General features: G+C 51.4%; 1 protein-coding gene across 3 annotated transcripts in view; it reads left to right on the forward strand.

Moving 5' to 3' along the window:
* The window catches only part of SHISAL1 (shisa like 1), an 81760-nt gene extending 60105 nt beyond the window's left edge, over positions 1 to 21655 (forward strand). For 2 of the 3 annotated variants that reach the window (XM_057557154.1, XM_057557153.1), the window contains exon 5: positions 20043 to 21655. In XM_057557154.1, the coding sequence (XP_057413137.1) occupies positions 20043 to 20085 (43 nt within the window). In that variant the 3' untranslated portion in view covers positions 20086 to 21655. Of the gene's footprint in view, positions 1 to 15805 lie in introns of all 3 variants that reach the window. The other variant, XM_057557155.1, reaches the window with a different exon arrangement.
* Positions 21656 to 26347: the final 4692 nt, after the last annotated feature.

A 26347-nucleotide genomic window follows, 5' to 3' on the forward strand; every position in this document is an offset into this window, starting at 1 on the left:
CATAATGGCTCAGATGCTGGTACCTCCAATGATCTGCCTGCCCCAGTGGTCTGTGCCCCTTACCGTGGAGAAGCAAACATGTTCTCAGGTGCTTGTGAAAGCAGGGTCCCGGCGTTCCCTGGGACACCCGTAGGCAGGCATCCCGGGCAGCAGTAGCTGGGACGAGAAGCAAGGTGATTCTGGAGGGAGATTCATCCACCCTTTCCAGATCCTGGTTCTTCTGGGCACAGGGAGCAGTGGGGGTGAGAAGGCAGAGAGCCTGGTCAGCCCTCCCTGTCACACATCTGGGTCTCAGACCCCGAGGACACATCTCGGACGTCCCTTTGCAAACTCTCCGGCTCCATCCTGCTCTTCCTTCCCTGAAAGAGTCTGCATTGCTGTGCGGGTGCGGCCTGGGCACACTTAACTCCCTCATTTATCCAACCAGTACTTTATCCAAGGTCGGCACTAGGTCACGGCTGTGCTAAGTGCTGGGGGTAGAAAGATGAGACAGGATCAGCCCTGCCCGCAAGGAACGCTGGCCGGTGATGGGCAGGAAATTGATCCTGACCCTCCACTTGCTTTGCCTGGAAAATCAAGGTATTCAGCCACAGGGCGAATATACCTCAGGGAAGGTTTTGGGAAAATCACTGAAAATGCACTTCCAGAATGAACTAGACCCACTGTCTCTGGGCCCAGGATGCCGCTCAGCCAGGGCAGGGGTGGGGAGGTGGTGAGTGAGGGCCTTGGGTCCAGCAAACCAGATCCACAGGCCCTGTGACCTTGGGCCAGTCACTCGCTCCTCCCAAGCCTGTTTGCTTGTCTGTGAAAATGGGGGCATCAGGAGGACGGAGACGGTGCCCACTAGGAGCCTGGCACAGAGCAGGAGATCAGCCCCGTGGCGCCCCTCCTCCCAGGGGCACACTGCCAGGCGGCCGCTCAAACCCTGGGAGGGCCTCCTGCAATCCTGCCCTCGCACCTGGCCACCCAGCCTGGAGGAGACCCGCACGGCCCACCCAGCTCCCGAGTTTGGAATCAATTAAAATTCCCTAACCCAGTAACTGCAATAGCTATCTGGGGGATCGTTACCCACAAGAAGGGGGGATGCTCCTTTATGTCAGTTTGACAGGAATTCCATAGAATCGCCCTCTGGGCTGCAGCAGGTGTAACCAGAGAAAGCGGGGTCACCAGGGAGGGAAATCATGGTTGGGCTAATGACTGTTACGTTCCCCCAGACCCTGTAGTTCAGGGGCTCTTCCCAGGCCCAGCTCCCAGCGCAGGAGCCAGAGGGCAGGGGAAGAAGGAATTTATCTCCATCGGTGTGGGTCAGGGGGGACCACGGAAGCTTTCCTTCTTTATCCTGCTCCCCCATCCCCGCCATTAACACTCTGGCTTTAGCTGCTAAAGTATTTGCTTCCAAGACTAGATGCTCGTTGGTGCAGCAAATGTCTCCCAATGTGAGCATTCCAGCCCCGTCGGAACGACGGAAACCTGCACTTGCCTGTGGGCCAAGAGGGCACCCCCTCCCCCGCTCCTCATCAGCGCCTTCCAGGGTGGTCTTCCGGTTGTTTCTAAGGCACCCAGAGGGTGCTGGGGAGAGCCCGTTGCCAGATCGCTTTGGCCGCGAGCTCTGGGAGTGGTTCCGTCCTGCCCTGAGTTCTGGGAGCATGGCTTTGGGAATCTCTGGGTGCTGCATCCCGGGAGTCCCCTGGGCTGGGCTGGCAGCAGGTTCTGGGCTGCCCAGCTGTGCATCCTTGGGCAAGTTGCTTTACCTCTCTGAGCTGCAGCGTAGACATTGGTGGGGGAGCAAATAATCCCCACCTGGCAGGGGGGTGGATAGTGAAGACGGAATCTGAGAGGGTGTGCAGAGGACCTAACCCAGCACCCCACTCATAGGAAAGACCCCCAAAGTACCCCCTTTCCTCGTCTCTGCTCACTTTGTGGGTGGGAAAAGAGCTCCCTGCCAAATGCCCCCTGCTCAGTTGGAGTTTGCCGAGGGTTTATGTCGCAGCTCATCCAAACAGACGAGACAAGCGGATATGTGCTGGCTTGTCCTGTTGTGGCCTGGTCACCCTGGGGTCTTCACATCCCAGAGCCCACTCCCTGGTGAGGCCGGCTAGAGTTGTCTGAAATTCGGGAGGCTGGAGACCATCCCCGGCCCTGGTGGTCTCAGAGCCAGGGAGACACGGCTGCAGAGGCGCCCTGGGGCCCCCATCTGTCTTCAGGTGTGCAGCCTGTGTCCAGCCCGCCTTCCTGACCGCTGCCCCCAGGCCGGCAGACCCCGCAGACACGTCCTGGGGAGCTGGTAGAATGCCAGAGCCTTCTAGGCCCCTCGGCTGTCACTTGGCTCCCAGCCCCCCTGCAAATGGGCCCCCTTCTCCCATCCAGCACCTCTGAGTGACCCTCCTCCGAGCCTTTGACGCCCCTCTCTGGACCTTCCCTGCCCCCAAGTGTGGACACACCAGTCGCTACAATAGCACCCCAGTGGCTGTGTCCCTGTGACCCTGACCGGCACCATCACTTACACGACCCCAGGGGTCACGTCTCTCACCTCCAGATGTGCCCCCATGGCTGTGGGCATTTGATGGAGCCGTGCCCGCTTCTTCATGAAAAGCCACTGTTCCGGCTGATGGTGCAGCTCGCAGCTGGCGGCCTCGTGGCGGGAGGGAGCGTGTCCGTGAGTTTAAGGAAAACGTGGGGCGGCTGGAGGGCTTTCAGCCTCAGGCGACTTGGTGTGATGGGAGTTTGGTGGGAGCTCCCCGACCCATGGCCCGGGCAGGGCTTATAGTAGGAGGCGGGAGTGGAGGCAGGGAGGCCGAGGGTAGGCCGCCGCTGTGCCCCAGGGAAGAGACCAGGATGGTAGAGGCTGGGGGGTGGTGATGGGGAGCAATGGACCGATTCGGAAGTACTTGGAGGTGGACGAGGCGGGACCTACGGAGGGAGTGGATGTGGGGAGGCGGGGGAGGGGGAGCGCCAAGGACCACTGTGGGGTCTGACGTGGGTGACACGCATGTGGCCACAGCCCAGGAAGGACACACGAGAGGAGAGGCGGGGCGGGGGCTGCGGGGGGAGGGGCGTGTAAAGGGGGAACATGCATGATGAGAGCTGCAGAGATGCAGGCGCCAGGAGGGCCAGGTGTGGGCCAGGTGGGCAGAGGGAGGCCCCAGGAGGGCTGGCGGACTCACGACATGTTGCCCTTGAGAGATGGCCTCCTCCCTGGCTGTGAGGCCTGCCTGGAAAGGCCAGGACTAGAGGTGTGTGTGTGTACAACGTGGGTAGGAGGGTGCAGTCTGTGCGTGTGGCTTGTGTACGTAGTGTGGGTGTAGTGTACATGTGTAGCATATAGTGCGTGTTGGGGGGGTGTGTGCATGTGAAGCGCAGGTGTGTAGTTTGGGCATAGTGTGTGCGCACGTGTGTATCGTGTGTGTGTGTGTATGTTCATATGCTTGGGTGTATCCCTGGCCCGAGCCTCAGCCCCCTCCTGCCACCTCTGTCCTGACCCTAGGGCAGCGGGAAGGGCAGCGGGGAGGGGCCAGGGCACCGGAGGCAGCCAGGGGTGCCGTAAAATAGGAACGGGGCCAGGTCAGCGCCCAGACTGAGGGAGCATAGAGGCAGGGATGGTGCCAGGGCCAGGGGACCAGGAGCCATGGATGGCCAAGGGCAAGGTGCAAACACCCCAGAGCAAGGAGGCACATTAATTTCCCAGAGATTTTGGACCAAAGCCTGGGCCCCGGGCCAGGGCTGAGGACACAGAATGGATCAGACTCCGTCTCTGCCCATGAGACGCTCACCCAAGCCTGGCCTCACTGGGTTCCCTAACCCAGCTCCTCACGAGCTCCTACTCATCCCTCAAAACCTTGCTCAGGTTACTTGCCTCCCTCCATCCCCTGGAGGATTTCTCCCCCTGCTCTGCACTCCCATCACAGCCAGGACCACATGGTCTGTTGTCACATCTGTGCCCACTGCACTGAGCAAGGCCAAGGGCGGTCTGAGTCCTACTGGGGATCCCAGGGCCCAGAGCAGAGCCTGGGCTGGGAGTCACGGCTGCTCATTCAACCCCCTCTACCACTGGCTTGCTGTTTAACTTTGGGCAGTCTTGTGCCTCCCCAAGCTTTACTGTCCCCTCGTGTAAGTCGAGGGAAGGGACAGAATGCTTCTATGGTACCTTTCAACTTAAAACGTCTCTGACCTTCTACCTGGCTAATGGAGACGCCGATAGGGGACAAGAACGGATGTGGAAAGTGCTTTGCAAAGTTCGTAGCAGGAAGCAAAGAGAGAGAGGCTTTCTTTCTGTAGAGCAGGAGGAGGGGGGTTATGGACAGAAGCTGCAGATGGAAAGGACAAAGTCTGGAGCACTTTGTGGCATTTACTGTAGAATGCAGAGCGCCTGTGGAAGCAACAGCACCAAATATTTACCAAAGCAACATTAAAAGTTAACCTTTAAGATGTAGAGGTTTAAAGACCCAGAGCTCCCTGAGAAATGCCACCAGGAAGAAGAGTAAAGGGTACAGGCAGGAAGGGTACATGCTGGGCTTGAACAATGATGCCCCCAGAGCCAGGCACAGCTCCCCACGGACCCCTCCTCTATTTCTCGCCACCCGCCAGAGCAGCCTTCAGCCCTGCATCTGCAGAGGCACCTGGGCAGCCCTCCTCAGCCACAAGCCTTTCTGAGGCTCCTGTGGCCTGCAGGATAAGGACAGGCCCTCGGCTCGGCATTCATGGCCCTCTGTATTTCGCTCCTGCCTCTCTGGGCAGCTGAGACCTTTAGGATGGAAAAGAATGAGCTGCCGTGGTTGGAGGAGATTGAGGTGGGATCAGGGAACATTCCAGGCCCCGGAGTGGCATGTGCAAAGGCACTGAGGCAGAGAGAGCCAGTGCATTCATACACCAGAAGGAAAGTCGAGGTGCAGGAGTGTGGGGAGAAAAGGGGAGCACAGGAGGGGAGGGATGGGAGACGCAGGGGGTGTCTGATGTGCAGGGCCATGGTGAGGGGGGGGCTTCCTGATCCCGGGACCGGGGAAGCCCTCCAGGAGAGGGACAGGTGCCTTTTTAGAAGCTCCCCCTGGCAGTGAGAGGGGAAGGGAGCTGGCCGTCCAGCAGAGGCTGGCACTGTCTTGCAGGCTGGGCTGAGGCAGGAGCAGGGGAGAGGAAGCAGACAGCCCACAGGACCAGCTAGTGGATTGGGTGGGGGTGAGGGGCTCCAAAGACCGTGTCCTGGACTCTGGCCTGAGCCGCTGGGGAGATGATGGTGGGATTTTTCCAAGGTGGGGACCCAGGGGCAGGCGTGGCTTTGGGGATCAGCCTTGTGGAGTGTCTGCAGTCTGAGGTGCCTGTGAGCGTGGATGGGGTGATGTCGGTGCCGCACACAAGTCGGCGAGGAGCTCGGAGGAAAACCTGGGTTGAATGCCAGCTTGGATTTGGCCAAGGGGGCTGGCTTGTCACGGAATCATGTCGTGCAGGGGCCAGGAAGTCACCTGGGGAGAGGATGAAGTGTGTGGGAAGGGACCAGGGGACACCGGCAAAGGAGTCTGGGAAGGAGCAGCCCCTAAGGCAGATGGAACCCAGAGGCCTGAAGACGGGCTGATCCTGGGGCGGCGGGATCAGCCTCAGATGCCAGGACCGAATGCCCCGCCCTCTGCCCGCTGCCCCCACGATGCCCCGTGTCCGTCCCGCGACACAGTCAGCGGCTCCTGCAAACACACAGAGGCGACAGCTTGTCTGACACCCAAAGGCATCGTCTCGCCTCCCCATCCGCCTGGCCTTTTACGCAGCCGGCTTCTCTCTTCAGGAAGAAAGTGAGGTTTCACGTTAGATTCTTTAAAATGAAGCAGTGCCTTATGACCCCACATCATTCTAATTTGTCCACAAACAAGACCTTTGTTTTGATGGTCTCTCGTTTTTCCTGGAGACCCGGTGACCCACAGCTGGGGTGCGAGGGGCACTTGGGAGAGCACTGCCCATCTCACCTGCACCGCGGCCTCTCAGGACAGGTGTTTTCTGGCCATTTTACAGATGTGGAAACTAAGGTTCTGAGAGGTCGCTGGCACATTAGAAGTCAAACAGCCTGTGAGAAGCAACCTGATTCCACGGTCGGGTTATTTACCCTCCGCTGGGAGCACCTCCACGGTGCCAGGTCTCAAGGGGGACCCAGTTAGCCCAGAGCCTCCCCAGCACACACACATACACACGCACCACACACAGAGACACTGTTCACATCACACACCCAGACGTCCCACACCGGCACACACACACACACACACACACACACACACACACACACACACACACACACCACACCTTCCCTTGCTCAGCCCCTCCTTCTGCACCTGGATCACTGCCCATCTTCATCCGTCTAGAGGACCAACAGGCTGTCTTGCTAAAGGCAAAATGAAAATTTCCTAGAGGGTCTCTGACGTCCCCTTTGTGAAATGCTTTCCCCGCCCGCTTCACAGGACATCCGTGCCCTGAGCACTTTCTGCGAGCGAGGCGCTTTCACACGCTCCGCTTCCTGGGAGCCTCACAAAGTCCCCACTTAGCAGAAGCGTAAAACAAACCTCCCAGAGGTAGGTAACTGGCAGCGGGTGACGGCAGTGAGCGCGGACACGCGCAGAGGGTCTGCTGGGACCCCAGGGGCCTGGGCCCTGCCTCGCTCCACACAGCGCTCGCCTGAGGCAGGGGAGGACGGAAGGAAGCCCTGATCCAGATTCCAGAGAATCCTGATCGCTCTGAGGGTCGTGGAGCCTGACCGTGTCTGCAGGGCTAGAGTGAGGGACCCCGAGGCCGAGCTGGCAGCAGGGGAGGAGGAGGCCACAAGCAGGTTACGGGCTCAGGAGAGGAAGAGCCTCCTGCCGGGCGGCCTCCCTTCGCAGCCCAGCTGCTTTCCTCACGAGGTAGTGAGCTCCCTGTCACTGGGGTGTGCAAGGTGAGGCCAGAGGTTCATTTCCTGAGGTTGTTCACTGTTTCCGAGTTGAAGTACATAAAGTGCCCATCTTGATGCTACAGCTTGGTGAATTTCAATCTGAAACTGAAACATTCCAACACCCAGAAGGCTTCCTCGCGTCCCCTCAACACCACTCCTCTGACATCCAGCCCCTGAGTGGTTTTGCCCAACCGTGGGCTGTTCCTAGGCTGGAATTGGCTGGTGTGGGGCCTGGCGTCAGTGTCTCTCACGCAACATTTTATCTATGAGATGAATTCCTCCATGTTGCTGGGCGTATCAAGAGCCTGTTCTTTTTCACTGCTGTGTAGTACTCCATCATGTGGATGTAGCACACTCTGCTTATCCCTTTACCCGTTGAGGACATTTGGGTTGTTTCTACTTTGGAGGCATTATCCATAAAGCTGCTCTGAACATTCACAGCCAAGTACTCTGGTGAACGGGTGAACACGTTTCTCGTGGGTGTCGTACAAGTGTCCTGTGGCTGCTGCAACCAGTGACCATGAACTCAGTGGCTTAGAACAGTACAAATTATCCTCTTATAGTTATGATGGGCAGAAGTTCAAAATGAGCCTTAGGAACACCTAATATTCAGGTGCTGGCAGAGCTGGTTCCTTGGAGGTTCCGGGGAGAATCTGTTCCCTGGGCTTTGCCAGTTTCTGGAGGTGACCTGTGTTCCATGGCGTGTCTGCCTTTCCTGTGATGGCATCACTGTGACCTCTGCTTCCATCCTCACCTCTCTTTCTCTGACTCTGACCCTCCTGCCCCCCTCTTTTAAGGACCCTTGTGATGACCCCAGGCCCTCCCGGTAACCAGTCTCCCCATCACAAGGCCCTCGACTCATTCGCACCAGCAGAATCCCTTTCGCCACGTGAGGCCACATTCACAGCTTCTGGGGATTAGGATGGGGACTTCTTTGGGGGCCTGAGTTCTACTTACACAGGTGTATATGTAGCATCATGCGACAGGCATATATTCAACTTCAGCATGTACAGCTCCCCCAGTTTCCCAAAGCAGATGAACGATTTTGCGCTCCCCAGGTTGTGGGTGAGAGTTCCTCTTCCCCCACCTCCTCACCAGTCTTTTTCATCTTAGCCCTTTGTTTCAGGGGGCTGGTAGGGCAGCTCCCTGTAGTAGTTTTACGTTGCATTTTCTCCATGCTTGCGTTTCACTATCATCATTACACGAGCACACCTCCTCCATGCCGCCCCCCATGACCACACCTTTTGCCACTAAGAGGCCGCCTTCTGTGCTGGGGGACTCTGCTCTCCCCTCCGTGGGAGTGCCCTCTGACCACCCTGGTGGTCCCACACTGTTCACCCCTTTGTGAGAAGTGGTCAAAGCATCTCCACCTCTCAGGTTGCTGTGAGGACGCGATAGAAATCGAGCTGGAGTTCTTATCAGTGCCGTGGGCACATTATCTGCAGCTCACCTGGCAATTAGTCATGTTGTGCCTCGTGATGCCTCTGCTTCTATCCTGAGCAGTTATTGTGACAGATTCTCAGCCTTCTGGAAGCATTCATTGTTATTCAAATTGCCAGGTGCTCTGTCGTATCTCCCCAGTTAGGTTGCAGAAGCCAGCTGGAGACCCTCCTTATCCTGGCGGGCCCCATCCGGGTTCCAGCCCTGCACCTCTCTCCAGGGCAGCGGTGCCTGCTACTCAACCGGCCTCCCCACAGCCAGCCTATCCAGGCCACCACCCTGCACCTGAGGGGTGGCAGTGCAGCCCAGCGGCTGGCAGCGCAGGCTGGACTCCTGGCTCCACCACTAGCCAGATTTATGACTCTGCGCAAGTCACACTACCTTCCTGAGCCTCGGTTTCCTCACCTGTAAATAGGGGAAATAGGAGTCCCCCTTTCTAGGGCTGTTGGGAGAGCGAAGTGAGACTAGGCATAGAAAGTGCTTGGACAGTGCCCAGCCCAGAAGAGATACCCCATCACAGCAGCCCTAACTCTGGCCTTTCTTGGGATTAGGAAGGATCTTCCATGTCTACATCTCAGAGCCCTGGGATCTCATGCAGTGCCTTCACTTGGCAGCTGAAGTGCTCGGTGACTGCCTGTCTAGCCTCAGCCCACCAGGAGGATCCTGCGTCACCTGCTGTGACCCTCTGATTGGCCTTGGCTCAGGCTGCGCCCTCCTCCTGGTGTGCCTTCCCCCCACTTCCTGACGTGAGTTTTCCCTGGGTCCCCACCCCCATCCTAGCCACTCAGCCCTGACACGGTGCGGATCTGTCGCTCTTGTTTTAGGGTCCCAGGGTGGCTCCCCTCCTAGCTCAGAGCACTCGAGGGCTGGGCCCACGCCGTCCAGGTCTGTGTCTCAGCACCCAGCCCAGGCCTGGCAGAAGATGCCACCAGCAGGGGCTTCCAGAAGGCATCATTCTGCTTTGGTCTCCATTGCATGGGGAGCCATTGTTTTTGAACCAGTTCCCGAATGATGGACATTTCTTTGATCCTAATCCTCCACTTTTATCCACATTACTGCAATAAATGAGCTTCTAAGAATTTTGACCTTGTGAGCGTATTTGTAGGATAATGGTTAAGTGGAATTACTGGGTCAGAGGGCGTGCGCATCTATAACTTTGGTGCGCGCCAAGCTGCCTTCCAGGAGTGACCCGATGTCCCTCCCACCAGCACGAAGCAGAGGTTTCCCCCCCAAAACGGGCAAACACATGGTGCACTCAACCTTTTGGATCTCTGCAGACGTGATGAGTGGAGGAATGTAGAAGCTTCCTTTGGTCTGTGCTCTGGAATGCTTTCTCATTATGGTTTTCATTTGCATTTCTCTTATTTTAGACTTTGGATTTGCCATTGGACAGTTTCTCTCTTTCTTTTTGGCAATTGCTTTGTTTAGATTCTCTTGTCCTGGATTCTCTGGACAGTTTCTATTGTCTTGGAAATTCACCCATCTCATCAAAGTTTTCTGATTTCGTTGCACAGGGTTGAGTGGGTAGGTTCCCTCGTTCTTCTCTTGTTATTTGTCTGTTCCCCCCATCTTTCCTGAGCGCTTGCTCTGTGCCAGGTGTCGTTATTGGTCCTGGGGGTAGAGTAGTGGGCCAGAACCAAGAAAAGCCCCATTTATATGAAGGCTACAGACAATTTAAAATACGTGTGGAATTCCCTGGTGGTCCAGTGGTTAAGGCTGTGCGCTTCCACTGCAGGGGACGCGGGTTCCATCCCTGGTCAGGGAACTAAGATCCCACATGCAGGGCGGCACTGCCAAATAAAAAATAAAATAAAATACGTACATAAAATATGTGGACTGTTAGATGGTGATAAGTGCTAGCGAGAAAAACACTATGAGAGCAGGGAGGGAGTTGACAATGGAGTCCAACTTTCAATAAGGTGGTCAGAGACGGTCTCAGTAATAGGTGACTTGAAGGACGTAAGGGAATAGCCACGTGTTTATCTGGGAGAGGAGAGGGAAGCATGCTGGTGCAGGTGCTGTCTTGGTCTAAGTTCTTGGAGAAACACAACCAATAGGATAGATATCGATACAAATATAGATATAGTATAGACATAGATGTAGATATCTATATATAAATCTAGATTATAGATAGATATCTATGTATAAATATATGTCTATATATAATACAGATAAAATATGTAAAATCTACATAGAGATAGCTATATAGAGAGGGACTTACTCCAAGGAATTGGCTCGTGCAGATTTGGAGGCTGAGAAGTCCCAAGACCTGTAGTTGGCAAGCTGGAGATCTAGCAGGGCTGATGGCCCAGTACCACTCCAAGTCTGAAGGCCTGAGAACCAAGAGAGCCAATGGTGTAAATTCCAGTCCAAATCCAAGTCTGAAGGCAGGAAAAGACTGATGACCCACCTCAAAGACAGGAAGGCAAAGAGGGAATTCTCCCTTCCTCTGCCTGTTTCTTCTATCCAGGCCCTCAGTGGATTGGAGGAGGCTTACCTGCATTGGGGAGGTGACCCACTTGACTCAGTCTACAGATTCAAAGATGAATCTCATCCAGAAACACCCTCACAGACACACCCAGGACCACGTATGATCAAATAGCTGGGCACCACCCCTGTGGCCCAGTCAAGTTGACACGTAAAATGAGCCATCGCGGCTGGAGTGGAGTGAGCAAAAGAGAGAAGATAAGGGATGTGACCAGAGAGGATGGAGAGGAAGGTCTTTGGCTTCTACTCTGAGTGAGACGGGAGCCAGTGAGGGTTTTGAGCAGAGGAGGGACGTGATGTGACATGGATTTTCACAGGATCCCTCTGGCTGCTGTATGGAGAAGAGACAGAAGAGCTTGATAAGCGAGGAGGCCATGGTAGAAGCAATGGAGGTGGCAGAAGGGCAAGGTTGATGGATACATCTGAAGGATTTACTAGTGGACTGGATTTGGGGGTGAGAGAAAGAGAAGGGCCAAAGATGCTCTGGGACTCTGATGGAGTTGTATTTACTGAAGTCAGGAAAATTGTGGGAAAAGCTGATTTGGGGCAGAGGATCAGGATTCTAGTTTTGAGCATATTAAGTTTGAGATGTCTATTAAATATCCAGTTGGTGATGTCAAGTAGACAGTTTGAAGCCATGGTGTGAGCTTGAGGCTGAAAGAGACATTAATGTATGTAGAGTAGTTAATTCCTTGGGAGGAGATGATTTCCTCAGGATTGAGTAGAGGTGGAAAGGAGAAGAGGAGACCGGGAAGATGGGGAGGGACCCATGGAGGAGCCTGAGAAGAAGCAGCAAGAAATTTAGGAGGAGAACCAAGAGAGGGGCCTGGAGCGTCCTGGAAGCAGGAGAAGTGATCACCTGTGTCAGTGCTGCCAAGAGGACAAGTAAAAGGAGGACCAAGAATTGACCACTGGATTTAGCAACATGGAGGTCTTTGGTGACCTTAACAAGGGTAAACTCTGCAGAATAGTTGGGTCAAAAGCCTATCTAGAGGGGTTAAGAGATAGTGGAGAAGCGGAATTGGAAAGGAAAAGTACAGATAACTTTTAAATGGTCACTTTCTCCTGCTGCTTTATTAGAGTCACCAACAGTTAATGTGTCCTGTTTTTCAAAAAGAATAAGAAATTGGATTTATTTATTCATTTCTTCCTTTTATGTTATTAACTTCATTTCAGCTTTAATTTATCAAGTGCTTTCCTATGTGTTCCTTCGATATTTTGTCTTTTTTTCTAATTTTTGAGCTGGATAGCTAATTCATGTTTCCTTATTTATTAATATCAATATTTAAAGCTATAAATTTTCCTCTGAGCATTGCCTTGGCTGCATCTCACAAGTTCTGAAATGTAATCTTTTTATTTTCATTATTGTCTAGATATTCTGCAACTTTGATTTTTTGCTCTATCTTTGACACAAGAGTTATTTTAAAGCATTTTTAAACTTCTTGGGTTTTGTTTTGTGGTTTTGTTATTAACATTTTCAAATTCTAGTGTATTGTGATCAGAGAATGTTGTCTTACATCTACTTTTTGGAATTTACTTTCTTTGTGGCCTGATAATTGCTTTTTGTGTGTGCATTTTCAAGAGCATTTGAACAGAAGGAAGATTCTGTTTAATACACACACATAGGGCTTCCCTGGTGGCGCAGTGGTTAAGAATCCACCTGCCAATGCAGGGGACACAGGTTCAAGCCCTGATCCGGGAAGATCCCATATGCCACGGAGCAACTAAGCCCGTGTGCCACAACTACTGAGCCTGCACTCTAGAGCCCACAAGCCACAACTACTGAGCCTGCGTGCCACAACTACTGTAGCCCGTGTGCCTAGAGCCCGTGCTCTGCAACAAAGAGAAGCAACCGCAACGAAGAGTAGCCCCCACTCGCCACAACTAGAGAAAGCCGATGCGCAGCAATGAAGACCCAACGCAGCCAAAAATAAATAAATAAATAAGTTTTTAAAAATACACACACATATTATGTTATTAATTAGGTTATTTGGCTCTCTACACCTTATTTATGTTTTTGTCAACTTAATCTGTGAGGGACTGAGAGAGGTGAATTAAAATGCACCAATATTAACATACTCTGTCTTTTTCTTCCTACATTTTCAGATTTCTTGCTCTATGAATGTTGAGGCTATGTTATTTGGTGCAAAGACACTTATTACTTTAAGTCCTCATGGTGACTCTCATCCTTGATCCCCACACAATGCCTTCTTTTTCTCATTCTCTATTTCTTGCCCTGACTTCAGCTTTGTCTAACATTCAGATCAAGACCCCCGGTTTCTCTTGGTTTGCACTTGTTTTGTTTCTGCCCATTCTTTCTTGTGTAATTGGGGCAAAACACATAACAAAATTTACCATTTTAACCACTGTACCGTTCAGTGGCATTAAGTACATTCACACTGTTGTACAACCATCACTACCATCCATCTCCAAAACTTTTTCATCATCTACTCATCCTATTATATGAAACCTTTCTGAATTTTTCTACCTTCAGTAGATTTTGCTTGTAATCCAGTCTGAGTCTTTTTTTTTTTTTCAGCAAGTGTGTATGGCTCATTAACATTTACTAATATGGCAGCTACATTTAGTCTTAGTTCTGTCATCATAGTTTATGACATGCTTTCTGCTTTTATAGCTTTTGTGGGGGTTGTTAATTTTCACCATATGGTCTCTGTTTTCTTTGTTTTATTTTTTGTGTATATATCTTCTGACAATTTGGAAAGCTGTGTTTTTCATCCCATAGTTATCTTCATAATTATACTGTCATATGATACCCTTAATCCTCTATTTCTTTAGACAATGTTTATTTTCTCCCTACTATGAATGATGCCCAAGTTAGAACATATCTACTCTCCCTCCCCTTCTCTCACTTCCATCAAATGATTTTAGTTGATTATATTATATTAGTTTTTCCATTTACCTTTGTACCTCTAATGTTATTTCCATCTCTAACTGATTTTTTGGACTCCTAACTATAAGCAAATAAGACATAGTTTACATATATTACCTCCCTCTTTCTGACCTCCACCCTCCCTACTATAGTTTATATTGGTTCTCTGTTTTCTTTTTTGTTCTTTTCTATAACAGTCACAGTACATTAATTTCAGACATAGTCCTACAGTTAAATAGATTCTCATTGCTAGTGTTCTTGCCAGAGTTGCTCTATTTACCCTTCGTTATCATAAGGTATAGGATATTATCCTTTATTATCCTCTATGTATCCTCTGTTAATTTATGCAAGAAGGGCTCATGGGAGCTATAATTCAAAAATGTGTTTAAAAAGTTTTTCTGTTGACTTTATATTTAAAATCGGGTTCATCTGGGCTTGAAATTCTTGCTTCATTCATTCATTCAACAAAGACTTATTATGTGTACCAGTTACTGCTCCAGACCCTGGCAATACAAAAATGAACACAACACACAAATACCTTGACCCTCATGTAGCTTATTTTCTAGTTGGGAGAGACAAACAATAAGCTAGACCAGTAAGTAAAATATTTGGTGTACTGGATGGAGAATGATAGAGCGGGTGATGGGGGACCATGGAATCTGTCACCCAGAGCCCAGTGATGCAGAATGGGGTGTTGACTCTGCCATTTGGAGTATCAAGCCCTCTGGAAAGATGGACTTTGTTGGCTTAGCCCCTCCATTAACTTCCCCCCTTGCCCCTGGAACACACTGGAGTTTGGTGGAAGATGGTTTATCTGTTAGTAGCTGTAATCAGATACAAGTTGCAGAAACCCAGCTACAATGGTGTGGAGGTGGGAAATCTGGGGCTGCCACCAGAACCAGGTTTCTCCCTGCTTCCCACTCCAGCCACATTAGTGAAAGTCCTTTGTTCTCATGCTCTCCCTCTGGATCCATGTCCCCTTCCCAGTAGACTTCCACTTGCATAGCATTGGCCAGAGTGGGTATGTGACCACTCCTGTCTGCAAGGGAGTATGGGAAGGTGAATATTTGTGACTGGGTAATTGCCGCTATAAATGGCTATAGGACAGGGGATTCACTGTGTCTGCCAGAGATGGAGTTTGTATTTCTGTTCCTCATTATCCTTGTTTGGAGGTGATCTCAAGAGGAGGAAGAACAAAGGCAACTCAACTCTGCCAATCAAAGCTGTAAGTGCCCCGTGGGCTGGTGTTTACACTCCTGACCTTATCCCAGTGATCTCGTGACCTGTCCATGTGCCAGGAGTGTCCTGATTTCCTCTCCATGGCTTTGTATGATATGGTCCTATCCAGTGGTGTGACACCAAGATTCACAATGGTTCTTTTTATTATGATGAGTGTTATCTGTGTCTGTTCTTAATATTTTCTAGTTTGTTATAACAAGGGTGACCATCTGGTTTACCATCCAAAGTAGAATACTTTTGAGGCTGAAAAGGGAACAATATTAAAAATTATGTCAGAACCATAAGTATTAACTGGGACTATCCTAAGCCAAGACATATAATCACCCTGGTAACCGCTGAGGTAAAAAAGCACTGTTGGTTTTGTAAGTTCATCTGGTTTTGTCTTACAGATTGAAAACTGTATCTTTGTATCTGCACTCGCTGTTCTAATAATTAGCCTGTTGGTTCTCTTGGGTTTTCTATGTACGTGATCTGCCAATAATGGTAATTAGGGCTCTTCTAGTCCACTCCTGACACTCTATGCTCTTTTCTTGTCTTATTGCTTGGGCCAGGGGCACTAGTGCTGTATGAAACCACAGTGATAGCAGACCTGCTTGTCTTGCTTCCAGCCTTAAAGTCAAACAGGTCTCAATATCTAGAAGACAAAAAAATGTCATGTGCTCAGAGAAAAACCTGGCTTCTCCTGGAACTGAGGCCAGGGAGAAATGTCTCAATATCTAGAAGACAAAAAAATGTCATGTGCTCAGAGAAAAACCTGGCTTCTCCTGGAACTGAGGCCAGGGAGAAATGTCCCCAGTGCATCCCCATGGAGGAGACACCATGTGATACTTTGTTCCCTTCTGCTTCCCTAGAAAACCCTTTTGCCGTGCCTCAGGATGGGGGAGGTGAGACCCAAGGCACCTGGCTCAGCCTCCGAGAAGTCCCACTTCAAGACGCCAGGGAGAGCCAGGACGGCCACGGCGGTGGCAGAGGAGAAAACGCTGCCTGTGCCCGAACCCTTCCTCGGACTTCTAACACTACGAGCAAACTCAGGGGTGGGGGCCGGGTGCAGGGAGGGGCTTCTGAGCCACCCGTCCGCAAGCAATAGTCCCATTTTGGGCCGGTGGCTTCTGAGAGGTGGCGCCACGGTGGACTCAGGGTGACCGACACAGCTGCCCTGGCCGAGTGAAGCCGGGAGGATTCAGGCCATGTGTCGTACCCGTGCGTGGTTCCCTTGCCCCCTCCAGTAGTGGCCTGCGGGCCTATCTGTGTCAGAATATCGAATGTGAGTGTGTGTGCGTGCGTGTGCGTGTGTGTGTGATCAGGGGTATCCTTTTTGTTTGTTTGATTGGTTTTATTGGGGTCCCCCCAAGTTCTCTGATGGGCCTGAGTCACCTTGTGCTGGGGGTCTGGCCCAGCGTCCGGGCTCCAGCTTCTTGCTGCAGCTGTGAGCCAGATGGAGTTGGTAAGCACAGGGCACAGCCCCACTGTGTCTCAGGGGGTGCTGGGGATGCGAAATGCCGGTGGGGTTTCGTTCTTATGGAATTTGTTCCCATAATGACAGTGATAATGAGAGACACGTCTCAGGCCATCCTCGGGGCAGGCACTAGATTATCTTCACGTATGCCCTCTCTCATCACCTGGGAGGTGGGTGGGATGAACTCCCTGCAGAAATGGCCCATGTCTCACAGCCAGGAGGAGACCAGTCCTCGGTTTGACCTCAGAGGTATAAGAACCCAAAGTCCAAGCTCCCCAGCCCAGGGTACCCCCAACACAGTCCCTGGAGCATCTCCCCAGTGGCTTCTCAGTGGATGGGCCATCACCCAAGCTCTCCACCGTCGCTGCCCCAGGACCCTGCTATACACGACACATTCTGGGTAAGCACCTACTGTCTGCCAGTCCTCTGCTGGGCGGCGATCGGGAAAGGAGATGAGTCAGGCTGGCCTCGTCCCTGCCCTGGGGAAGCCGCATCTGGTGGGAGAGCCAGACACACAGATCATTGCTGGACAGAGTGATGAGCACTATGGAAGTGCAGAGGGGAAGGTTCTAGAAGCCCTTCCCTTTTAAGGCGGGACTTCCACAAAAACTTGGATGCCCGTAACATCTGTCCACAGAGCTCACCACTGCCACCACCCACCCCGCCAGCCCGGGGGCACACACACGGCAGGGCATGACCTAGGAAATGATCACATAAATCCCCGAGGGCCAAGGTGGCAGTGTAGACACCCTCATTCCCCTGGTGTTAGTGAAGCCAAAATCTCCCTCCAGCACCCAGCTGGGTGGGCCCGGCTCCTCTGCTCTCATACCCTCACTCAGCAGGACCCAGTGTCTTCCACAGACCCTCTGCCCATCAGACGTGGCAGTGAGCAGGCAGGCCCCTGCTCGTGGTGCTGGTGTCCTAGCTGGGGGAGAGGACAGGGAAGAAATAAGCAGTGAATAAGGAAGGTAGCAATAGCAGTGAGCCCTAAGCCAAGAATTTGGTCAAAACAATGTTCATGAGGGTCCTGTTGAGCTTGGGTGGTCTGGGAAGGGCTTTCTGAGCAGGCTAAGCCCAGCTCTGAATGATAAGCAAGAGCCAACCATGGACATTAAAGATAAGAGAGCATTCCAGGCAGAAGGAACAGCTAGTGCAAAGGCCCTGAGGCAGCAACTAGCTTGATGCTTTCAAGGAATCAAAAGAAATCCAGGTTGGCTGGGACACAGAGGAAGGGCGGAAAGAGAGGTGGGTGAGACCCCAGATGCTGTGGTCCGCTGTGAGTCACCTTAGCCTGGAAAAACATAACACCCGCCCTTTGATAAAGCAGAAAGAAGTTTCTAGGGTGTCAAGCATTTTCCATCCAGCCTGGCCTTTCATCCTCTCAAAGCCCATAAAGAAGGGGCTCTCCCCATTTCGTGGACCAGGATGCTGAGCCTCAGATGGGTCAGGCGGCTTGCCCAAGGTCACACAGGCAAGCTGAGGAAGACCCGGACCTGTGGCTTGAGTCCCGTCTTCTCCAGGGCCCAGGTGTACAGCTTTGGCAGAGGCAATGTCAGAGAACCTTTGCTTGGGGTCTTGATTAGGGATAGGCGTGGCTTTCTTTACCCTGGACGCTGAGACATGCCAGGACCTGTCCCTGGGCCTTGCAGAGCAGTAGTTGCCCTGGAGGCATGCTCAGCAGCCATTCAGCCCAGCTGGATCAGCACACACCTGCATCCCATGTGCATAGCCTCGGGAATCAGAGAAACCTGAGCCTTGGGGAGAGGGGTGTGGGCACAGAGCCAGATTCTGACATCAGCTCTGCACTGAGACCAGTGTGACCTCAGGCAAGTCCTGCGCCTTCTCTGCCTTCACTAAATGGAAGGGCTCAGACCAGGTGTTTTTAGGGGGCTTGCATCTCTGGCTTCCTGCGGTTCTGGGTGCTGCTCATGCAGCTGTTCATACGGAGACGCTTCCTCTGCCGAGAAGGAGCTGGTGGCCTTGCCTCTCTGCCCCGAACACTAGAGCCAGAGGTCACTGTCACAGAGGCCAGCAAGGGCTAGGGTTCCCCTGATCTGCATCCCTGGGCTTGAGAACTTGCAAGGCGCTGCTCCTGACTCCACCAGAGGTCTTTCCAGGAGCGACTGACGACCCCGTGGAGGTTGACTGTTGCAGCCGGTCTGGGGATCAGAATCCTCTGTTGTACGCAGGCGGCCCCTCATCGTGAAGCTCAGCAGACATCACAGACTTAGCAAACTGACACAGGGCAGCCTGGGATGCAGGGGACGGAGTGCAGGGACCCACAGCACTCGCTGCCCCTTCCCCGCTGGGTGGTATTGGGCAAATCGCTTCACCTCTCTGAGCCTCACCTGTCAAGTGTGTGGGGTGTTGGCGTGGGACGGAGTGGCTGAGGGGAGAGGGCAGTGTGCATGGGTGTGAATGCCCATCTGAAAGGCACACGTGTGCGGTCCATTCCCTCTCGATGTCAAGGGCTCCTCAAAGCCCCTGGGACATGGGCCATCCTGACAAAAACCTGCCCCATCCTACCATGGCAGGCAGAAGTGCCAATGAGTAGAGTGTCCCTGAGAATAAGATGCAGGGTAGTGACACGTTCAAGTAGAGATTTACAGAGTTAGTGTTTTTTAGTGACTCCCTAACCTGATTTTTCGAGCTGCCTAGTTTTACTTTTTACTGTGAGCTTCTGGCTATAACCACATAATTTGTAAAAATAACAATAATAATACTACGAAAAGAGAAACAAAAAGAAGAGAAAGAAGATGGCAATATATCCGCTGAGGAACTTGTCTTTGACTCCCTGTATTTGTAAGGACTTTTTCCCACTGGGAACTGTGTGTTATAACGAGCAGTTTTATGCTTTCCTTCTCATCTGTGTATAGCGTAATTGTGCGTTTTGGAATCTCTACGCAGAACCAATACCTGGTAGCACCCATGGGCCTCTCTGCCCCCACCTGAACCTCTGAGATCCCCCTGCACCTCAAGGAGCAGCCCGCTAGCGCAGAAGGGCCTGGGGCCGCCAGCTGCCAGCCCGACATCTGACGCTGACGGGGACCAATAGGAAACAGGCCTTAACTGAAAGCACACGCACGCACACACACACATGCACACATGCACACATGTGATTCTGCAGGTAGATCCCGTCTCTCTGATAAGCCCGTCTCTGATGCTTTAGAGAAATAGCAGGTAGGCAGCTAGCGTTCCTGGAGTGGTGGCATTTCCCCTCTTCATCCAAAAAACCCTTCAGGCAAATTCATCCCCAGGGCTAGAAAGGAGGGCTTGGGGGCATCAGGGAAAACACAGCCAGGAATGGGGGTTAACAGGCTTCTGCTACCAAGAGATGCTTCTCAGCTCACCATCAAATCAAAAGCTCCCTTTAGGCCATTCCCGTCACATCGAGCCCGGCACCGTCTCCCATGCACCCAGCAGACCCCCCAGACCCCTGTCCACACCAGGCCGGTGTCCCGGCCCTCTGCTGTCCCTCCAGACCACGGTCCCTGCCCAGGCCCTGTCTCCTGGCTCCTCTGACACCCCATTTACTGTGTCTACTACTAGAGGTTGTGCCGTAAAAGCAGACTAGTTTCCCAGAGTCACAGACTTTTTAAAAATTGTTTATTGATTTATTTTCATTTTTTCAGCTTGGCTGATTGGTCCCCACCAATGGGAGGAGCCATGCCTTAGGTGGCCCTCAGAGGTGAATGTGCAGATTCCGCAGCGATCCAAGTTGACGTGATGGCCCCGAGAGGAGTTGCTGGGGGCATTTCATTGCAGACACGTCCGGGTGGGCCCCCCTCTCTGCGGCAACCTTGGGGGGTTCTTATCTTACTGCTCACCTGGCGAGCATAGACAGTGTCTACCTGTCCCCACAGGCCATCTGAAAGGTCAGCGGGGACTGGGTGGGTGACACTCTGGTCACTGCCACCTGCAGGCCCAGAACTCACCACCAGGCTGGGGTGATGTCCTGTCCCCTCCAGAAAACAAACACGGCTCACCCTCCGTCTGACCGATGCCACGCCAGGCTCCCCAGCCCTTCCTTACAGCACAAATGCAGCCCCAGATGGTGATTAAGTGAATGTATGCAGCTTTGGAGCCCGTGGCCTGAAAACTTGAATGTTGAGTTGAGCAGTCAGGTGGGATAGAAGATTCTAGAAATTCCATTTGTTCATGCATGCATTCATTCATCTATTCAACAAATATTTACCCAGTGCCCCTCCGGGAGCTGTTCCTGCTGTAGACGGAGATGTCAGGGAACATGCCGTGTCTGAGGGAGAGGCTGGGATCACCTGTGAAATGACTTGTTGTGCCTAACGGTTAGGAATGCTCAAATTCATAAGGAGAATAAGTGACCTTGGAGGTGGCATTGTCTCCCCCCTGCCCCGCCCCCAAGTTTTCAGTCCAAGATGCTGCCAGACAGTTGGTGCTAGATAGATGCTTGATGAGTGAGCAGCTTTGGCTATTAGTTACACTCTACCTAAAACTCCTATCTTCACATCAAAACCCTGACCTGTTTGCCCTTGACAGACTGAAATTCAGGGCTGCTGCAGTGCCCACCTCCAGGGGGCACCGTTTCTATAGACTGTGCTGTGAACAGTGACCCCAGGGATGGTGCAGTGAGGTGCCCTGTGAATTGCCCTAAACTGCTCTCCGAAATGTGCAGGATCCCATCAAAGTCAGCGAACCCCAGGAAGGGTCACCGTGCACATGATCAAAACTTACAGATTACACGGCCTCTGTGGGCATCCAGTGTGGCCACAACTGGAACCAAACTGGTGTCCCCAAGAGAATCTCTTCTTAGAAACTCACCTCAAGTTCTCACCTCGGTTCCTTCCTGTCTCTTCCCCATCTTCTAGGTTAAAGCTAGTGGGATACGTCACTGTCAAATAACCAAACAGTCAGGGTCTGGGTGATGGACAATAACTAAGTGGGGACAGCGAGAGTGGGGGGCTTTGTCACCCTGACAAGGTAGGACCTCCCCCCAAGTTCGGATCAGCCGGACAAGGGCGCAGACACCATGGGACAGACTTGTCTCTCTCCTGTAAACCCCTACTTCACGTGAGCAGGCGTGGGGTCTCTCTGAGAGCTGATAACCGGGAAAACCAAAAACCAATAATATTCCTAATAATAATAATATAATGTAATAATAATAATAATAATGTGTTTTACACGGACCGCTGTTGCACTGCTTTTGTCTTTATATACAGTAGTTTTTATAAAGATGTCCTTAGGTTTTAATAAAGGAGTGTCACGTCAACTCTTCCCTGTATTAAAATTTGCTTTAATGTTTCAAAAATGTGCTCGGGGGAAGCTGCGCTCACATTTGTTGTCACTCTGTCGGGAGGGTGGACGACCAGGGCCTGGGGTCTCAGCTAAGGAGCTGCTGGGGTGGTGTTAGGGGCAGCTGATCACATGGGTCCCTCCGGAAAGCCTCAGAGGGTCCAGCCCAAGGGCAGATGAAGAGGCCTGATGGACACCACCTCCCAGAGGGCAAGAGCCAGGTCGGAAAGGAGACAGAGCCTCCAAAGGGGCACTGGCGGGCGGCAGGAGGGGCTGCAAGCCGCGGGCCGTCAGCGACAATTGCTGGGGATGCAGCGCCGTCCCCTCGCACCCCCCAGCACCGTCCCCTTCCCCTGCGCCTGAGGCTGGTGCAGCGTGAGAGCAGCTCTGCGGGTCAGTGTGTTTCCAGGCCTGGCTCAGAAGACAGGCCCCCAGTGGCTGAGTCCACCTCCAGCCGGTGGGTCCACGGCGGAGGACCAGACCCCCTGCTCCAGCAGGGACAGACACACTTATCGGGCAAATAGGGGTTTTGCACCTCCAACAACTGTTGCCCAAGGGGGCCACGTTGGAGCCTCTCCGTCCAATCCTCAACCCCATTCCCAACTTGGCCAGAGCAGTGTCCCTCTGGGTCCAGCTCAGCTCAGAATTTCCGTCTTAAGTGCTGGTCAAACTCTTCCCGCCACCCCAAGGGACTTGAGTCCCATGGGATGGCGCAGACTCTCAGCACACACCCTCCGCCTCCCCAGCACCACCAGCCTCATGGCTGGGGCAGAGGAAAAGGAGCAGGAAAAGGCCGGGGGGAGGGGCAGGATCGACATCACTGCTTTGCTGCGGGCACGTTCTTGGGGCACGTTGAGGCTTCTCTGGAGAGCCCCGTGGAGGTCTTCCATGCCCCTGTTTCCAGGCAAGGAGGACCGGGCCAGGACATAGCCACATGCACACACACACACACACACACACACACACACACACACACACACACCCCTCCCTGCCTTGGCACTGGGGAGCGGACAGAATAACCTTCTGAGTGAAGATTGTGCTAGAAAGCTGCCTTCTCTCTCCCAGTTGTCCCTTACCCTAGAGCAGGGTCATTTCTGGCCCCATCTGGCAGGGGTGACAACATGAGAAGGTCTCCAGATGCTTCAGGGTCTTGGGCACCCAGCCGAATGTCTCAGACTTGATTGTATGGGCAGTGGGGAGCCATGGGCAGGCTGGGGGCAAAGGGGAGACACCACCGGATCTATCCTGAGGAACAGCAGGATGTGAGCGTGGAAAGGATGCCCTTCTGGGCAGGACTTCGTAAGCTGGTGGCCGTCAGCGACGGCGGATGCGCTGAGCATTGCTGGCTCCCACCCTGTTTGTGCAAGGACCTCCACAGCTTCCCTTTACATCCTTCCTCCCCTGCTCCGCTCCTGAGCCACGGGATACGGCCAGCTGGAGCTTTCACAGGAAGAAGGCACAGCCCGTGGTTCTTACCAGACTAGCAATAGTTCCCCCCGGAGAGAAACATCTGCAGAAAGCAGGGGCCACCTGCCTCCACACCGTGACCAGGCCAAGGGGTCCTGCCGGGATTACCGTCTTCACTCCACACAGGCAAGGGGGCGACCACAAACCGAAGCGTCCAGGCTCCCATCTGCACTGGGTCATGTCCCAGGATAGCGTATATTAACGCATATATGTGGAATCATGTAGAAAAATGGTATACATGAACTTACTTGGAAAGCAGAAATAGAGACACAGACGTAGAGAACAAACGTATGGATACCAAGCGGGAAAGGGGGGCGTGGGATGAATTGGGAGATTGGGATTGACATATTGACACTACTATATATAAAATAGATAACTAATGAGAACCTACTGTATAGCACAGGGAACTCTACTCAATGCTCTGTGGTGACCTAAATGGGAAAGAAATCCAAAAAAGAGGGGATATATGTATATGTACAGCTGATTCACTTTGCTGTACAGCAGAAACTAACACAACATTGTAAAGCAACTATACTCGTTCAAAAAAAAAAAGATTCCATCCCCCGTTGCCTATGACACCATCCCCCTCAGTCCTGCATCCCGATTTCCCCCTCCGCTGGGTCATTACCACCAGGGTTCGAATGTCTTCGTTTCACCCGTCTGAAAGGCACGCTCCAACATGCACCCCCAGTGATGGCAGATCAGGTCTTCAGACTACGCCGCCCACCCCAGCCCCACCCTGAGAAAAGCTAGAAACCCTGGGTCACATGTATTTTTTAAAACTACCGGAGGGCATTAGAGAGCTGACAAGGTAGCAAAGAATTTTGAGTTCAAGTTCTGGGAGAAGACAGAAACTCAGAAAGATGAGGTCTGCACTTGGGGCTGCTTTTTCCCTGGGGACTTGCTGATTCTGAAAGAGGGGGATGAGAGGATGAGCCTGGTTTTCCAGCTTAGCAGGCTAGGGGGAGGGGGTTGGAGTCCAGGACTACTTGAGAGAGTGATGCGTAACCCCCACTTTGGATGGGGACCTCAAAGGCTGCACCCAGGAGTAAGGGTGGACCCCCCCTTACACTCAGGTCCGCTTCACCTGTGGGCCCAGAGACACCCAAATCCTGCAATTGGATTAAGGGGATCCCAGATTGCTAGCACTCCCATGTAACTGATAGCACCATACGCTGATCTTCCTCCAGAGAGTTTTCATCACCCTAGACTTCAAAATATTTCTACTACAAACAATTTATCAGATCTATTCTGTCTGTCACACCCTCAGAGGTAACCAGGCATACAATGCAGCAATGTGCGTAAGAAACAGCAGTAATGGATCACAGGAGAGACCCACAGAAGTTCCAAAACAGCTGCACTTAATATGCTCAAAATGTATAAAATTATTTCTAAAAACTGAAAACCGTAAAAATATAATACAGGAAAATTTTAAAGAACCAATTAGAAATTGTAAAAAATAAAAAGTATGACAACAAGACATAAGACCTCAATAAATGGGTTTAAAGGCAGATTAGATCGGAAACAAGGCAAGGATGTCTGCTCTCACCACTCTTATTCAGGATGGTGCTGGAAGTTCTAACCAGTGCAATGAAGGCAAGAAACAGAAATAAAAGGCATGAAGATGAGAAAGGAAGAATTAAAACTCCCTATTTGCAGATGATGTGATTGTATACAAAAAAAAAAAGGCAAGGAAGCTACAAAAAAGACTTCTAGAACCAATAAGTGAGTTCATAAGATCATAGGTGAGCACACAAAAATCAATTGTATTTCTAGGTACTAGCGATGACCATATGAATGCTAAAATTATTACAATATCATTTACAATTTCTTTAAAAAATTAAAGTGTAAGTCTAAAAAAACACATATACGAGTTTTATGCTAAAACTATAAAAAGCTGCTGAAATCAAAGAAGATCTAAATAAATGAGGAAGGGCTTCCCTGGTGGCACAGTGGTTAAGAATCTGCCTGCCAATGCAAGGGACACGGGTTCGAGCCCTGGTCCGGGAAGATCCCACATGTCATGGAGCAACTAAGCCCGTGCGCCACAACTACTGAGCCCACGTGCCACAACTACTGAAGCCTGCACGCCTAGAGCCCGTGCTCTGCAACAAGAGAAGCCACGAAAATGAGAAGCCTGCACACGGCAACAAGAAGTAGCCCCCGCTCACTGCAACTAGAGAAAGCACACACACAGCAACAAAGACCCAACACAGCCAAAAAGAAAATTAATTAATTAATTAATTAAATGAGGAGATGTACCTTGTTCATGGATTGGAAGACTCAACATAGCAGAGATGTCAGTTCTTCCCAAATTGATATATAAGGTTAACATAGCTTCTATCAAAATCCCAGGAAGGTTTTCTGAAGACATACACAAGATTATTTTTAAATTTATGTGAAAAGATAAAGGACTAGAAAAGCTAAAACAGTTTTGAAAAAGAAGAATAAAGTGGGAGGAGTCATTTACCCAATTTCAAGACTTACTATAGAGCTAAAATAAACAACACTATATGGTGTTGGTGGAGGGACAGACACACAGATCTAGCGAGCAAAATAGAGAACCCAGAAATGGACCCACACCAAGATGCCCAACTGGTTTTTGACCAAGGAGCAAAAGCAATTTGATGAGGGAAAGACAGCCTTTTCAACAAATGGTGCTGGAGCAAGTAGACATTCATAGGGAAAAAAATAAATGGAATCTTGACCTAAGTACCTAAGTCTCATACCTTAAGGGGAAATTATCTCTCAGTGGATCATGGGTTTACATGTTTACTGCAAAACGATAAAACTGTAGAAAAATTTGAAAGAGAAAATCTTCAGGATCTAAGGCTAGGCAAAGAAGCATGATTCTTAAAAGGCAAAAATTGATCAACTGGACTTCATCACGATTAAAAATTTTGCTCTGTGAAAAACCCTGTTAACTAGATGCAAAGACAAGCTATAGACTGGAAGAAAATCTTTGCAAACCACGTAATCAACAAAGGACTAGTAGTTGGACTATATAAAGAACCCTCAAAAGTAGAAGAAAAATATGGAATCATAATGTCATGCACCTGAAATTAATATGATGTACATCAATTATACCTTAATTTTAAAAATTTTTAAGAAAGAGTAACTTTAAAAAAATTTTTTAAGTAAACAGCAAAAAAATATCCAAGCAATCCTATTAGATATGAAGAAACATTTTACGAAAGAGGAT

The sequence above is a fragment of the Balaenoptera acutorostrata genome, chromosome 11 (genome assembly GCF_949987535.1).
Source record: "Balaenoptera acutorostrata chromosome 11, mBalAcu1.1, whole genome shotgun sequence".
NCBI lineage: Eukaryota > Metazoa > Chordata > Mammalia > Artiodactyla > Balaenopteridae > Balaenoptera > Balaenoptera acutorostrata.